This window comes from Anser anser, assembly GCF_964211835.1.
Source record: "Anser anser genome assembly, chromosome: 14".
NCBI classification, from domain to species: Eukaryota; Metazoa; Chordata; class Aves; order Anseriformes; family Anatidae; genus Anser; species Anser anser.
This window is the reverse complement of record NC_139735.1, coordinates 19,982,104-19,997,113: the sequence shown is the minus strand read 5'-3', so window position 1 is coordinate 19,997,113 and position 15,010 is coordinate 19,982,104. Positions and strand designations below refer to the sequence as shown.

The 15,010-nt window shown below is 54.8% G+C and overlaps 1 protein-coding gene and 1 long non-coding RNA gene across 6 annotated transcripts in view; one reads left to right on the top strand and one right to left on the bottom strand.

The window, feature by feature from the left end:
- CSNK1A1 (casein kinase 1 alpha 1) overlaps positions 1-1,719 on the bottom strand; it is a gene marked incomplete at its 3' end in the record, with an annotated part of 35,000 nt that extends 33,281 nt beyond the window's left edge. For 4 of the 5 annotated variants that reach the window (XM_083799139.1, XM_083799141.1, XM_083799143.1 and 1 more), the window contains exons 1-2: positions 1,165-1,715; positions 325-431 (exon numbers count right to left, since the gene is read on the bottom strand). In XM_083799139.1, the coding sequence (XP_083655265.1) occupies positions 325-431; positions 1,165-1,287 (230 nt within the window). In that variant the 5' untranslated portion in view covers positions 1,288-1,715. Of the gene's footprint in view, positions 1-324; positions 432-1,164 lie in introns of all 5 variants that reach the window. The other variant, XM_083799142.1, reaches the window with a different exon arrangement.
- A 110-nt stretch (positions 1,720-1,829) lies between these two features.
- On the top strand, positions 1,830-3,315 carry LOC310881629. The gene is made up of 2 exons (XR_014572478.1): positions 1,830-1,890; positions 2,354-3,315. It is a non-coding gene; the product is annotated as an uncharacterized lncRNA (long non-coding RNA).
- The last annotated feature ends 11,695 nt before the right edge of the window (positions 3,316-15,010 follow it).

The following is a 15,010-nucleotide window of genomic DNA, read 5'->3' as shown; positions in this document are numbered from 1 at the left end:
ACTCTCAACCTCATCAAAAATGCTGACTCTCATCGTAACAATCTCACACTTTATTCTAATTACTGTAAGAATTTTTCATAGCTCAGGAACTGCTGCAGATCTCACTTTCACAGCACAGTATTTAAGCAAAAGAAAAGACAGTCAGGAAGTCAGGAGCGGGGGGGGGAGGGTTTACAAATATACGTAACTAGTTGTTAATCTTCAAATGAAGCATTTTTCCAACAGTTTGACCCATCCCAGATTAAGTTTCTTAATGGTGGTGTCCTACCTCCTACTAACATTAAAGGAAAGTCACCGTACTGACATACACAAACTGATTCCTACCGTATATGTGGAATGCCAACTCCTCCTTGCAGAATCTTGTATAGTTTGCTTTCATACAGCAGCTGGGGATGTCTAGCCTTCTGAGACTCCAACTTCACAGCAACTTCCTGCAGTGAGAAGGAACAAGGAATCAGAGTAGAGCGTCCACCAAGCACAGCCTTGCCACTGGGGTTTAAGGGACACAGAACTTCAGAATTCCCCACGCAGCCCTGCTGCAATTACTCTGAGGTGTAATTTTTTTAAACTTTCGGTGATCAACGTCCTGCACTTTGTTGTCTTTTTAAATAAAATCCTCATCGTGATGATTTGTACACAAATATCCATCCCAGGTCATGAAATTGAGCTGGAAATGTTATGTCTTCAGATCCGTATACATGAGGAAGCACATACGTGGGTGTTTCTTCTTTACAGCTCAGAGCAGTGAGGGGGAGGAAGGAAAAAAAAAAAGGTAAAAATGAGCTGAAGAAACAGGGGATCTTCTTTGATTCTATTACCGTTGATGAACGTGAGACAGTGTTCCCCAGCAGAGCAAGGGGACAGAGACGATCGGTGGCAGAGACTCCTCCAGCCGCTGATAAAAGACAAAGTACGTTCTCCCGCAATGGTGATCTTCTCCCTACCACTTACCAGGCAAGGGCTGGGTACGGGACACCACAGCCGTTAGGGGCAAAACCCAGAGGGCAGCGGAAGCCTCCCCCACCAGGGGAAGAATCCCCCACCCCGGCGCCTCGGAAACGGCGACGAGGGAAGTGGGGAAAAGGGACCAAAACCCGGCTTCGGGGAGGTCAGCGCAGATCTCCGAAGGGCACAAGCGGCCGAGGGGGTGCGTGCCGCCCTTACCTCCCCGTTGGTGATGTTGATGGCCAAATAGATGTCCCCGAAGGAGCCCGACCCGATCTTCCGCACCAGCTTGTACTTGCCCCCGACGATGAACTCGGCCTTAGAGCCGCTGCTGCTCGCCATGGCGAAAGGGGTGGCCGAGGCCGGGACGGGGCGGAGGAGCAGGGGAGGGGGAGGAGAGGGGACGGGGAGAGGGGCGGCGGGGACAGCGAGGCCCGCCGAGGCCCGCCGGGCCCCGCCGCTCAGCTCCGGGCGGGCGGGCGCCCGCTTGGGCGGCTCTGCCCTGCCGCCGGGCCCCCCAGCGAGGCGAGAGACGCCGCGCGGGCCGCTCGGGGGACGGCGGAGGGGAGGGGAAGGCACGCGCGAGGCCCGCTGGCTCCCGGCCGCCGCCGGCCCCTGTCACTCGGCCGCGGCCGCCGCCATCTTGTCTCGCAGCCGCCGCTCGCGCGGACACAAAATGCCCCCAGCCTGCAGCCGCCGCTTCTTCACCGCGCGGGGCACGCTGGGAGCGGGGCGGGGCGCCCCCCTCCACCCCCCCTCCCCGCGCGCGTGCGCCGAGGGGGCTGTGGGGGCCGAGGGAGGGAGGGAGGGGGAGGAGCCCGGCGCCACGCTTGCGAGCGCGCAGCCAATGACCGGCGCGCTTCTCGCCCCGCGACGCGGCGCGTGGTGCGGAAGGCGGAGGGAGGGCGGAAGGGGAAGGGCGGCTGCCGACGTGCCCTCACTTGGGTCTTAAAGGGGCAGGCGCCGCGAGGGAGAGTGGGGGCTGTGAGGGGGGAGCTGGGGGTGGTCGGGCTGGGGCAGAGGCGGCTCAGGGCAGGCCTCGCTGCTCTCTGCAGCTGCCTGAAAGGGAGCTGGGGGAGCTGGGGGAGCTGGGGTCGGCCTCTTCTGGCAGATAAATAGCAGTAAGACTAGAGGGAATGGCCTCAAGTTGTGCCAGGGGAGGTTCAGGTTGGAAATGAGGAGACATTTCTTCCCAAAAAGAGCAGCCAGGCATTGGGACGGGTTGCCCAAGGAGGTGGTGGTGTCACTGTCCCTGGGGGCGTTCAAGGAGAGGTCGGGCCTGGTGCCTGGGGATGTGGTTTGGTGGTGACAGTAGTGGCAGGGGGTGGTTGGACCAGGTAATCCTTGAGCTGTTCTCCAACCCTAATGGTTCCATGATTCTCATTTACCCAACAAAATGTGTCCGCAGCCCAGCGTCCTGCTGCACACAGCACCTTCACCCCATGGCAGGCGCCCAGCAGACCTCTCCGTGATGCTGCAAGCCCACAGCTGCCTCTCCCTGCTCAGGCACGGCGTGCTTTGTGCTCCCGACCTTCAGCCCTGGCCTGCTGGGATGGCAGTCGCAGGGCTGGAAATCCTAAGCAAGCTTCGGGTTCCTGCTGGGAGGTTTCTGAGCCAGCTGCAAATTTGCAAGGACACTGAGGGGGCTGCAGCCCCCTGCGAGGCCCACACAAGGCAGTGGGCATGGTCACCTGGCAAGGCCACCGCCTGGAGCCCTGTGGTCCCTGCCTTCAGGTGTCAGCTTCACATGGCTCCTGGCACAGGCAGCCCATGCTTCTTGCTGACTTTCAAAACTGAGCTCTCTTCCCTTGTCCTCTGGCTCAGCACTGTGAGTTTTTCCTTTGCAGGAACACAAAACTGTGAATTCCCAGTGACTCATCATCACTCCCTGTCAGAGCGGCGTCTTCTGCTGTGCAAGCCTACATTTGGGAAATGATTCAGTCCTCAGGAAAAATAAAGCTCCTACAGTAATGTAGCTTATGTATAGAAGGAACGTCTACTCAGGATATCTTCTTGTAAAGGGGGCATTCAGAGGAACTGCTTTGCAGCTCTCCTGGTGCACTTGAAGCCATGTGAATAACAAAAAGTTTTATTTTAAGACTTGTCTATGCACAGATTGTTTTAAATAGTTAACTCTTTTAATAAAATTGAGATGAAGAGGTCCAGGTTAGGACACTGCTGTATCGGTAGGAAGCTGTTCATACAAAGATAGAGGAGTCCTCTTAGCATAACAGCATCTACATGGTGATAGAGGCTTTTATTGCACTCACCATATTGCTTTCTAACTTGGTAAAGTTACTGTGGTACAAACACTTTCTGTCTGCAAAAGTGCAAAAAAGTCCTGGCTTGTGTCCATGTGGCTGTTACCCAGTGAGGGAAGTCTGTGATTTGCCAGTGTTTCTTCCTGTGGTGGACTCGCTTAGCTACAGGATGACTCCGTGGTGAGAGACCAGGAGGAAAGGAGAGCAAAAATTGGCAAGCAGCAATGCTCTGCACAGCAAATCTCAGCTCCAAATTCCTGTTGTGTTTCAGAGAATTTAGACCCAAGGTTTTTCTATGGGTCCCTCTGTGTCTTCAATAAAAATAAAATGCAGAAAAGTCAAAATCAGGGTCCCTCTGTGTCTTTAATAAAAATAAAATGCAGAAGAGTCAAAATCAGCTGAGACTGTACCAGATGTACCAGAATGAAGCAATGCTGAGAGAGCAAGCTAGCCTCCAACTCCTTCCCACCTCAATGCTGTAATGGAGCGTTTGTACAAGTAAGAATATCTGCACTCTTGTCACTCAAAGGGAATGTGGATTTTGTGTGGAGGAGCTCAGATGCATCACACAGCACTTAAGGGGGCTGGAGTTTCAAGGGCAAATGAGGTATATTTAAACATCAACCTCATTTCTAAATACAGAACCTTTGTGTCCTCAGCTGCCCTCACATTACTGTTCATCGTGACTTGCAAACAGCTCGGGACTGATGTGCACTTAGAGGCCTTCGGGGTTTGGTTGTTTTGAATGGTTGCTCTGGATGGGATTTGAGCAGTCTGGAAGCGTTTGGCTCGAGTCACGTATCTCTGGGGGAGCTGGAAAAACAGGTCTGCAGCTCCTGGGCAGTAACTAGACCATGCATGGGTATGCAGGAGCACAGCATCTCCTGGGCTAAGCAATGCTGCCACCTCCTGACTGCCGGGGGACATCCCTGTGTCCAGGGGACAGTGTCGGGGCCTGGGGATATATATCACACAGGATGGGGACTGGCCGAGCTGAGCTCAGTACAAAAATAAATATCCAGGCGCCCATCGTCTCCCAAACATCTGCAATGAAAATAATAATAATTAAAAAAAAGACCAGCAATCATAATTTGATTTTTTTTTCTTGGTCATTCTTAACGTACATTCCCTAATAGGTCCCATGGTGGTGTTAGGAACTGCGGGATTGAAAGGCAGATCAGTCTAGGCAATGTGGGAAGGGCTGTAGGACAGGCTGGAGGATATTTAGAGATGGGGGAAGTCAGCCAGCATAAAGCAGGGTAACACCAGGATACAGAGGAGAAGAAAGACTTACCAGCACAGCTGCAGCTCCATCACCCCTGGCCAGAGCAAGGAAGGTGCCTGGGAACACCTTCCTGCTCTGGGACCAGTAGTATGGGGAAAGCCTCCAGCCCCCCGCCAGCCCTGGCAGCTCCAGGCAGCCTGCCTGCTCCTGACGTCTGTTGGGCAGGTGAAGGAACAGCTGGAGAGCCCTGGGGCCAGGATCCCACCATATGACGCCAGGATGACCTCAACCCTCTTCCTGTTTGCACACTCTCGGTGGCTGCAGCCCACGTCTGTCTGTGGGCTGAGGGCACCACAGTGGAGCCCACCTTTCACATTTACGTCTTGGCCACCCTAGGGCTCTCCATGTGTCTCCACAGGAACAAGGAGAGGTCTATTTATTTTTGATGAAGGGGAAAGGTGCATGTGTATTTCTGGGTAGGCAGAATTAGCCTGGTGAATGAACAGCTCTATTCAGGCGTGATGTTGGAGGAGACTCATAGCCTGCCCGAAGGATCCTAGATGTCTCATCTGGTGGGTTGTCCCCATCTGTGGCAGGGCAGCTCCAAAGTCCTCTCATGCCAGACCTTTTGCTCTTCTCTATTTTGGTCCATGGATCTGTTCTTTGCTCCCCTCCCAGCCCCTCACAGCACACCATATCCTGTGCCACCACGTGTGGGGTTTGCCTTGCTGAACAACAGAGATACTGACAGTCCTAAAGCAATCCCGGCCTTGTAACAATCCTACCACAGCCTCTGTCCTGGGTTTGTGCCCTGAGTCTTTAGGAATACACAGATGTCGGGGAAGACAAACACAAACAGTAGATGTGTACGAACGTACAAGCCATGGAGATACTGATTACATTTAAATTGATATAAATTAAAAACACTGCACCTGTAAGTTGAGAGGAGAACTGTAGGCTGTGGTTTTGCAGCAGCTGGCCTGATCGTGACTCAATTCTGCGTCCTCCCCTCATGCTCGCCCTGCTCCCAGCGCCTCATTCAGACCTTCTGCAGGTTGCTTCGGCTCCCCAAGCCCTTAGAAAATTGCCTGGATGGTTCCTCCCCATGGATTTATTTCTGTGTTAATGTTTTGCCAGACTAGTGACTCGAATGGCTCGAGGATCCCCAGGGGCCCCTGGGGTTGTCCCCTCTTGGTGGTGACATGCTGTCAGCCAGAACTCCAGACGGGAGCAGTCGGATTGGAAAACTGGAAAAACATCCCCTGCTGTCTGGAAAGGTGCTCTGCGAACACCCAGGAGGGAACACAAGAACTGTTGATTTCTCTGCTGATAGGGATAACACCAGCCCTTGCGCCAAAAACAGATGGGGTGAATCTGGCTGCTTAGAGCCTCCCACAAGCTATTCTTCGGCTCCTGTTCATTACTATTTTCCACATCTTTCAGAGACACTGAGGCATTGAAAGCGTGTTTATAGCTGCACCACTTGATAAAGTGAAAGGAAGAAATCCTCTCTCCTCTTTTTCCAGAGGATGGGCCAGGAACCCTGCTGCATGGCCCGGCCTCCAGTGAGACTGGCCCTCCTTGACCTCAGCATTGCTCATCCTTTGTTTGTGCCTGCTTTGTGACCAAGCATCCCCAAACCTCTTAATTTGATCCCAGCAAAGGAATGGAATGTTTGCAGTGCAATAAACCAGCTGTTTGATGCAGCACTGATGGAGCAGCCTCCTCTTTGCATGCTCGTAACCGTGTCAGCAAATACTCGCTGCTGTGAAGTCGGGGCAGGAGGGAGCTGCTCGTCCTCGCAGGCAGCAGGGATACCCCAGGCTGCTGTCGAAAGGCTCAGTGGGAGAGAGGAACATTGAAATGGCAAGCCAAGCAAAGGCATGACTGAAAAAGTCAAAGGCCATGCAGAGCCTCTCCCCTGGAGCAGTCAGCTCACGTACAGCTCAAGTTTTAATTTCCGAGGCTGTCCGGGGTGGATGTGCCACTTCCCAGGGCTCTGCTCACGCTGCTGCGTGTAGGACGGGGGGGTGCAGGGGAAAAAAAAATCTTCAGAAATAAAACCATTATCTTCTGCCTTCTGCCTCATCAGTCCTGCCACCCAGCATCAGCCCTACTCCAGAAGGGCATATTTTCTCTACGTACCCTAGTTAAGAATGAGTGAGGTCCAACCCTCCAACCCAAGGTCCCATCTTCTCTCTGAAGTGTTTATTGTCCCAGAGATAGGGAGAACTCATGGTGGCTTTGCCCTCAGTTTTCATGTCAGTGCTCAAAATCCAGGTGCAGAAGTACAAACTGGAACACCACCAGTGGGTTTCCCTGAGTCCTGGACAGTCAAAATCACCTCAGTATCTCTTTGCTCTTCGGCAGTAGGGGCAGCTGAGTTTCTGTCACTTCCCACGGCTGAGAGATCTGGCTTTTAAACTAGATCTGGGTGACAGGTCTGTAGACATAGCAGGTTGTCTTGGGACACCCATTCTGCTCAAGCATCTCTTCGCACTCCCCAGGCCCATGCAGCCCTGTTGGCAGTGTGTCCTTCACGCTGGGTTTTGCCCAGCAGCATGTCCTTCACGCCAGGTGTCTGCCCACAGCGTGTCCTTCACGCCAGGTTTTGTCCTCCCTCCCCAACACCACGGGCTGTGGCTTCGCTCCAACCTTAGCTGACTCCTGACCCGCTATGTTTAGCAGGGCCTATGGCACCTGGGAGAAAGGATGGAGAGGAGCAACTTGTGCCATGAGGAGCCAAATCGGGCTTTTGGTGGTGAGGCACTGGGACCCAACGTGAGGTAGAGCATCTACAAATGCTGGGTCTCAGTGCTGAGCCTCAGAGCATCTCCCACAGATCCAGTTTCCTGGTCTCTCCACATCTCTTGGCCTGACACCAAGAGGACCCACGGGCACCTCCGAGGTGCTCCTGGCCCCTGACAGGGCCCGCTGGTTCCTGCCCCCCTGTGCTGGCACGGCCGGGCACGAGCTGTGGGAGCCAGCCTGGGGAACCTGTCCAGGATATAAAATAACCCAGCTTTTCCAGAGCAGTCTGACACAGGCTGTTCTTGCCAGGCTGGCTGTCAGCACAGGGCTTCAAAGCCAGTGCTGGCGCGTGGCAGGAGGCGCCAAGATTTCTGGCAACAGTGCTTGTGTCAGGAGTTTGCACATAACCCTCAGTGAGCTGCCATCCCTTCCCGTCAGGGTTACTGCCAGGACAGGGAAGGTCTCATCACATCAGAAAAGACACCCAGAGCCCAGGGCTTCATCACCAGCGATGTAGGTTTAGGGGTTAGCAGAGGGCAGCCCCGCTCCTGGCCAAGACGGGCAGGAGAGACCAGGGCCCCATGGTGTTGGGGCCCCGGGGAGATGTCTGTGAACCTACAGCACCATTTCCAAGCTTTGTGAGAAGCTGGATGGGGAATTCTGCAGCCTGGGATGTTCTTGGCTGTTTGGAGTGAGATTTTTTTAAGTACAGCAGGAAAAGGGGGATTTTCAGCTAATTTTGGTGATTCATAGCAAATGTCGTTACTGCACAGCTGATGCTCTACCAATGCACTTGTTCCCTGGAAGACTCTCCTGAAGTTTCCCCAGTGAGGGTGTTGCTGCCAAGCAGCAGTGTCTGCAGGCTGCATGGGTCACCCAGGCCCTTGTGCAGGGCTTTCATCATGGACCCAGGCAGAAAGGTCAATAAACAGGAGACCCAAAATTTTCTTGATGGGGTTCATCTGCTCTCCTTTAGGTTTGTACTCAGAGGGAGGAACCACAGGTCTTTTTGTTTGGCAAAATCCCCAGAGACAATTTGCTGCAGGAGGGCGAAGCTGAGGTTGAACTTCGCCATGATGTCAGACCTGAAATTGCTTCAGGTACTTCAATGAGTGCCTTGTGAGGTGAGATGACAGACTCCCAGGAAATTATGGAACAAAAAGATGTAAATGGCAGCACGGCTGATTCATTGCTTGTCACATCCGTAGATAAGTCAAGTCTTCAGCAGCAGTTTCTCTGGTGCTTGTGAATTTATTACGCTGCTAGTGAAGAGTGCTGGTACTTGGCGTCCCAGGCACATTTCCACTGCTGAGATCAGTCAGGTGCAAATCACCAAGGCGAGTCTCCTCCAACGCAAAATAATTCAGCTCGTGGACGATAGCTGATACACCTAGGGCTTCCATCAGTCTTTCCCCTGAGTATGATTTCTCGAGCCATTTTCAGGAGCATGGCTTTCATACATGCCGTGTGTCATGGTGTAGAATGCCGGGGGAAGACAGGAGGAGTGGAGGAGGCGATGCAGACTGCCTGCTGCCACAGCGGGGCCAGAGCCATCATCCCAGCGCAGGATGTGGCCGGCTCAGCCCTGCCTGCTCAGCACAGGCTTTGGTCACACTGCGTGGACACATCTCCTTCCTGGTGGCAGGAGCCAGCCGAGCGCAGCCCATCCCTGCAGGTTCTCTGCCACCTCTCTGCGTGCTCCGGGTTTCTTTGCACATTTTGGGAGGAGCAATCCTGAGCCAAGAGCAGACCCAAGTGCCTCCCTGTTCCCAGGGCCCTCTGAGCAGGGACTCTCCTGCTGTCTCCTGCCTCCTGCATCTCAAAATGCTCACAGGCTGTCCCCGGAGCAGGAGCGGGCACTCGAGCAGATTGCAGAGGAGGGACGAAGCAAAGGGCTGCTGAGCCTTATGGTTTTATCACTCGCAGCACATCTTGTGGCGGCTTTTATCAGCACCTCCACAGGGGTCAGGGAGCCAGTCTTGGGCAGCCAGGGCATTATAGTTCCTTCCATATTTTTGGAGAAAATTGCTTCCTTCCAGGGTTGGAAATAAAACATGATTGAGAGCATCCCGGGGCCCGCAGAGCAGGAGAGCCCCCCCCTGCAGGGGCTTGGTGTAAATGTCTCTGGGATTTTTAAGCACTCTTATTTCCTAGGCCATCCTGATTTCTAGGTCCTTGGGAGATTCGCAGCTGACCAGCTCCTGAGGGATGCTGAGCACTGGCCCATGTCCCGCATGCCATGCGCAGAGCACGGCAGTGGGGTGCTGCTGGGCAAAGTCTCGGGATTTGGACTTGGGCTGGAGAACCCAATTCCAGGCAAACTGGGGTTGGACTCTGGGGCTGCAGCCCCTTTGTGAGTGTGCCCTCCCAGTGCAGGATCTGCTCGTATCTCATCCCTTACAGAAGTCACCTGCAGGCCCAAACATCTTCTCTGCTCAACGGAGCAGCTTTTCATGTCATTCAAAAGCTAATTCTTGTGTAGATTAGAAAAGCAGGGGCTGAGAGATGCTGTTTGATTATGCCTGAATTTTTTCTTTCCCCTCCTCCAACGATCATCATGAGCTCCAGTTCATTTGCACTTGTGAAAAGCGCAGGGTGGACAGTGCCAGGTAAGGGGAAAGGCTCATCACATGTTGTTGCTGCCACAGTGCAGGAAACATCGCTAACAAATCAATCAATCCCTGATTGCACAGCCCTGCTCTGCATCTCTGGAGCAGCATTCGTGTTACGCAGGTCCCACTTTACCGTGTGGAGCTGAGTGCATGCAGGTTGTCCCACTTCGGTGCCTCTGAGAGCGAGTTCCTTCAAGGGCTCCTATATTGATGGGCCTCTGGCTAATTTTAGCACCAATGAACAGAAGCTTAGCACAGCTCAGGGGAGCGGGGCTGTAGTTTTCAAAGGCAGGTGTCCGTGTTAGATGTTGCAGGTGACACAGACAGGCAAGAAATGTCCGTGCAGGATCTCACATGCACTACGCTCGCTGTGCCCATGCTCCAAACCAGCCAGACACATGCCAGCTTCAAGCCCAGAGCTCGGTGGCACTGAGACCCTGAGGGCATAGCTCAACTCGGGCCCGGTGGCACATTAAAGTAGTTTTTGGCCACCATGTCTTCTAGCAAAACACTGAATTGCTGCCTGCTGCTCAGAGGCACAGAGCCATCCATTTATTTGCCCTGAAAGTAGCTGGGTGCCTAGAAGAGCAAGGCACTTTGCTGATGTCCACAATGCCAACCTAGGAGCAGCACCAGCGAGGTGCATCCCTTCCTGCTGCTCTGCAGTGAGCACAGCTCTGGCAAGAGCAGCTCGAGCTCCCTCTGCATCATCCTGTGCCGACGGGGAGCAGGGACAGGTCCCTGCTGCAGAGCACGGGGCAGCCCCGCCAGCCCGGAACCCTCCTCAGGTTCATCGAGCCAGTCAGCTCTGCTAATCTGCTCTGTGCCTGGTCTGTTTGCACTCAGGCTGAGCAAAAACACAGATGTTTTTATTATCCTGCTGCAGGAATGCCACACGGCGAGGGTCTGCTCGCCCTGCTTGCCTGTGCCGCCAGCCTGGTGCAAAGCCCAGCAGTGCCTGGGGAGCAGATTGCAGTCTAGGTGTGACGCAAGTGTGAGACTCATCACCTCTCCAGGTGACGTCTCTGTGGCTCTCGTAAGGTCCCCGGTGCCCCTGCTCCCAGTGGGGTGCAGAGCAGGGCTGCCAGAGGGGAGGCAGCGTGGTGCTGGGCCCCGCAGCAAGCCCTGCTGTCCAGCCTGAAGGAGCGAGGCTCCTTGGGGCTGGCACCTAGCTGCCAGCTGAGATAAGCGATGTGCACCAACCAGAGCTTCCTGGGGGAATCCACAAGTGTGGGACCTGCCTCCCCTCTGCAGGGAGGGAGGGGGAAATGAAAGCTCAGAGGGGAGAAATGAGGGTTTGATGTGCACCCATGGCTGGATCTGGGGTGCAGCAGGAGGCAAGGACAGGAGACACACACGGATACAGGCTGAAGACAGAGGCCGAAGTGAGTCCTAGCAAAAGAACTTTTTAAAAATGGTCTTTTGTGACCAGAATACATGTTGTGGTTTCCATGAATTCCTGGACTCTTTCCCCCTCCCCTGTCTCAAGGACATCACAAGATGACTGTTAACAGCAAATTATTTGCTTTTGCTAGGCTCTATATTGCCTGAGAATCCAGAGAGAGCACAGAGGGATGCTCTGTGTCACAAGGCATTCCAAAAAATGCTTCCAGAAAAATAAATCCAGTTGATTATTACTAACTGCTCTGTTAAAACCAAAGGCAAGGGAAACACCTTGTGGTGGTCTGGAGCTGATCAAGAGCACAGCACAAGCAGGGCTGAGCCCGCGGTGAGAAGCAGCCTCCCTGGGGTGGCTGTGCCCCTGAGCAGCCCAGCACGTCTTGAAGGCAAGGACATCGGTGCATGGTGTTCCCAGGGAGCTGCTTTGTGTGTGGCTTCACCTCAGCGCCCAGTGTGGCAAATCCAAGAGCCATGGGGCGGCTCCTCCAGGCCAGTGCCCTGGCTCCAGCTGCGGCCACCATCAGGTGATGGAGGAGCACAGTCAGGGTGCAGCGATACTTCCCAGTGCAGTCTCAGCTTCCAACAGTCCTGCAGCATTCAGGAATTGGTGATGGCTCTCCGTGTTTAATAACTGAGTAGATTTTTATCCCATGAATTCATCCTGTTTAAATGCTTTGCATCTGTCACATCCTGTGGCCAGGAACTCCACGGTTTAACTACACGTTGAACCAAGAACCACTTCCTTTTCCTTGTTTCAAACTCCCTGCAGGTAGTGTTAGCTGGAGCCCCTATCCCTGCATCAGAGGAGGCGGTGCACAGTCCCTCCCAGGTCTGCATCACAGCCTCCCACTCATCCCTGCTCCTGGCCACAGAGCATTCCTTATACAGAGGCTGCAGTTCCTTCCCTTCTCCATGTCCCCTGTGGGACAGAGGCAATGGGGACAGCCAGACCTGCACACAGCCTCCTAAGCTGTCAGCAATTGCGGTCACTTTGCTGTTCCTCCCCTTTCTCAGGCCATTCTTTTTTTTTTTTTTTTTTTCCTGAAAATCCCAAATCAGGCATGTTTCGGCCATTGTTGCCTGTGACGCTGTGGACTCTGGGCATGCAGCAATTTCTCATAATCAGTGGCCTTTCAACAGTAACCGATCAGCCAGGCTCTGGGAACCTCTCATTGCCAAATCAACAATTGTTCCTCTTCTTGCCTGCTCCTTGAACTGTCCTGAGCATCTGAAAATGTGACTGCAGTATCATATGCCAGCACGGTGTGTGGCAGACCCACGGGGAGCCGAGGGCTCCTGTTACCAGTGCGTTTTCTCTTTCAGGCTGCTCTCACACCAGCGAGCCTGCCCCAGTGCTGCATTTATCCCGGTCTGACCTGGAACTTCTGTCCACAGAGCTTCTCCATGGCTCGCGGATAAGGGCAGATTGCCTACGGGATTGGGGTGCGAGGTAGCATGCAGCATCAGTCCTCCAGCAATGGGTGCAGTGGTACAGGAGGAAGGAGACCCTGCTGACAGCCCTCTAGAGAGGACCTCAGCTGCAGCCAGGAGCATGGACCGAGCACAAGGAGTCCTGCAAGGCTGGGAGCCAGGAAAACCTGTTGACTTGAAACCTGACAGTGAGCAGAAAGAAAATGTATCCCTCATTATGCGTCCGGGCCCCTGGAGGAAAGAAGGGCACACTGTGAGTGGCGGCTGCCTGCCCAATGCTGCTGACCTTTTGTGTGCTTCAGATCTGCTCTCCCAGTGCAAAAATATCTGGGGACAGACCTCTGGTGTGCTCCCCCATGGGGAAACAGCAGGCTGCCTGCTGCAGTGTGTGATGGCAGAAGGACACATCCCCTGCCAAAGGCCCCCTTCCCAAAACCTGGGACGTGCTGGTTTCCTACCAGCCATGGGGTGGTTTGCACAACCCAAGGGCTTCTCCAAGGCCAGCTGTCCTATAAGGAGCATCAGTGTCCGTGCCAGTCCACCCTGGAGCCTGGATGGGCTTTGTCTCCTCTCCAGCTCAGGCAGATGTCTGGGGATGCTGGAGAGCCCTGGAGAACCCCATGACCCTCCTTGGCCAAGAGCGGGATCTGAGGCTTGGCAAAGAGGTTTCCAGCTGGGGTGTAGGCTGGTGAGTCAAGGTGGGTGGAGGAGCTGGAGCTGGCACCACGTACCTGGGTTAACAATGGCGACATCCCTTGTGACACTGCCATCGTCATGTGGCTGCAGGGGAGGCGGTGCGGTAATTGCTGCTGACGCACGGGGAGCCCCGCTCACAGCCAAGAGACTCACGGCGGGCACTGCCGCTTAGGCAGGGAGCAATGCGTTGGTGGAGCTCGAAGTGCCCCCAGTGGAGATGCCTGTTTCTTCCTGGCTGGCCGTTTATCTGCTCAAGACCCGAAGGGGAAGCCCAGGCATTGGGTTTTTCCCCTGAAAAGGCTCCATGGGCTTCCCCAGCCCATTGCAGAAAGCCTGGGGGCTGCCCACCCCATCCCTCCTTCATGGCAGGGCACAGAGCTGGTGGCCTACTGCAAAGTCTTCCCTTCAGCCATCTGTACCGTGCTCTGGGACACAGCACATGGCTGAGATCCATGGGCTGGGGCTGTGCCCCCAGTAGCACACAACACCCCCTTCCAAGGGGCAGCTGCTGGGCTTGCCTGCGGCGCAGACGCAAGCCCCATCACATCAGACACTCCCAGCTGCGTCAGTGGAAAAACGGATGGAGAGCTGGTACACAAACTGGCTTGGCAGCTTCAAAGGCTGCTCCTGCCTTCCTCCCACCCTCCGTTCCTCTAATGGGCAAGAGGAGTCACCTCCTGCAACTCAGGGAGCAGCTACTGCGGTGGCTGCGGGGTAACCGCTCCTGCAGGAGCTTGCCCGAGGAGCGGATGCTGGTGGGACTCCAGAGGCAGCTGATCCCAAAGGTGAAGGTGAATCCTGTGGGGACATGCCTCTACTGATCTTCTCATGCCCTCACCTTGCGCAGGACAGCAACTGCACCCTGGGGTGGGGTGCTGGCCGCGGGGTGCTGAGCGAAGGCACGGTGTGCTCTGCGACACCACGACGGCAGCATGGGGCTCCGATCCTGCAGTGGGTGGAGCAGGAAACTGTACAAAGTCAGGCAGGGAGAAGATGTCAGTTTGATCAATGTTGCTGATGGATCGGCATAAATTAGCCAAATTTTCTTCTTCCTCTTCTCGTGCCTCCTCACGGCCAGCAGAAGGACGGCCGGGCTCGGTGGGACGGAGCTCTGGGCAAGCCGCCCCTGTCCCCAAGCACCATGCACAGTTCTGCATGTGGCCAGGCCAGAGGAGGGAGCTATGGCCCTGGAAACACACCCTGCACGGCTGTGGGGCCACCAGAACCCAGGAGGGACCCCGTGTCTGCGTCCTGGATGGACAGGAATGGGATGCAAGCCACGGCCCTTACAAAACAACCCACTTGCTACCTGGCTGACTGTGCTCCCCAGCAAACTGTTACCCTCCACCACAGAGGTACCAGCAAGAAAAGGCCCAGAATCACCAGCCTTGGGAGGGCACAGGGGATCTCAGGGCAGAGAAAGAAATGCAGGGCATTAGGGATGTGGTGGGGAGAGGGAAGGACCAAAGAGGCCAGTGGACATGAAGCTTCAGGCACTACAATGTCAGTACAGGAGACGGGAGCTGCAGCCTTGGAGAGGCAGAGAGGAGCTGAAGCTTCCTCCATGAAGCAGATCTGTCTACCCTTCACCTTCCTCGGGAGGATTGCTCTTTTCATGGGGTTGCCTGCAGTGGGGGAGGAAAAACCCACAGGAATGGAGGCTGAAGCCCACGGCCTGGGAGGAAGCA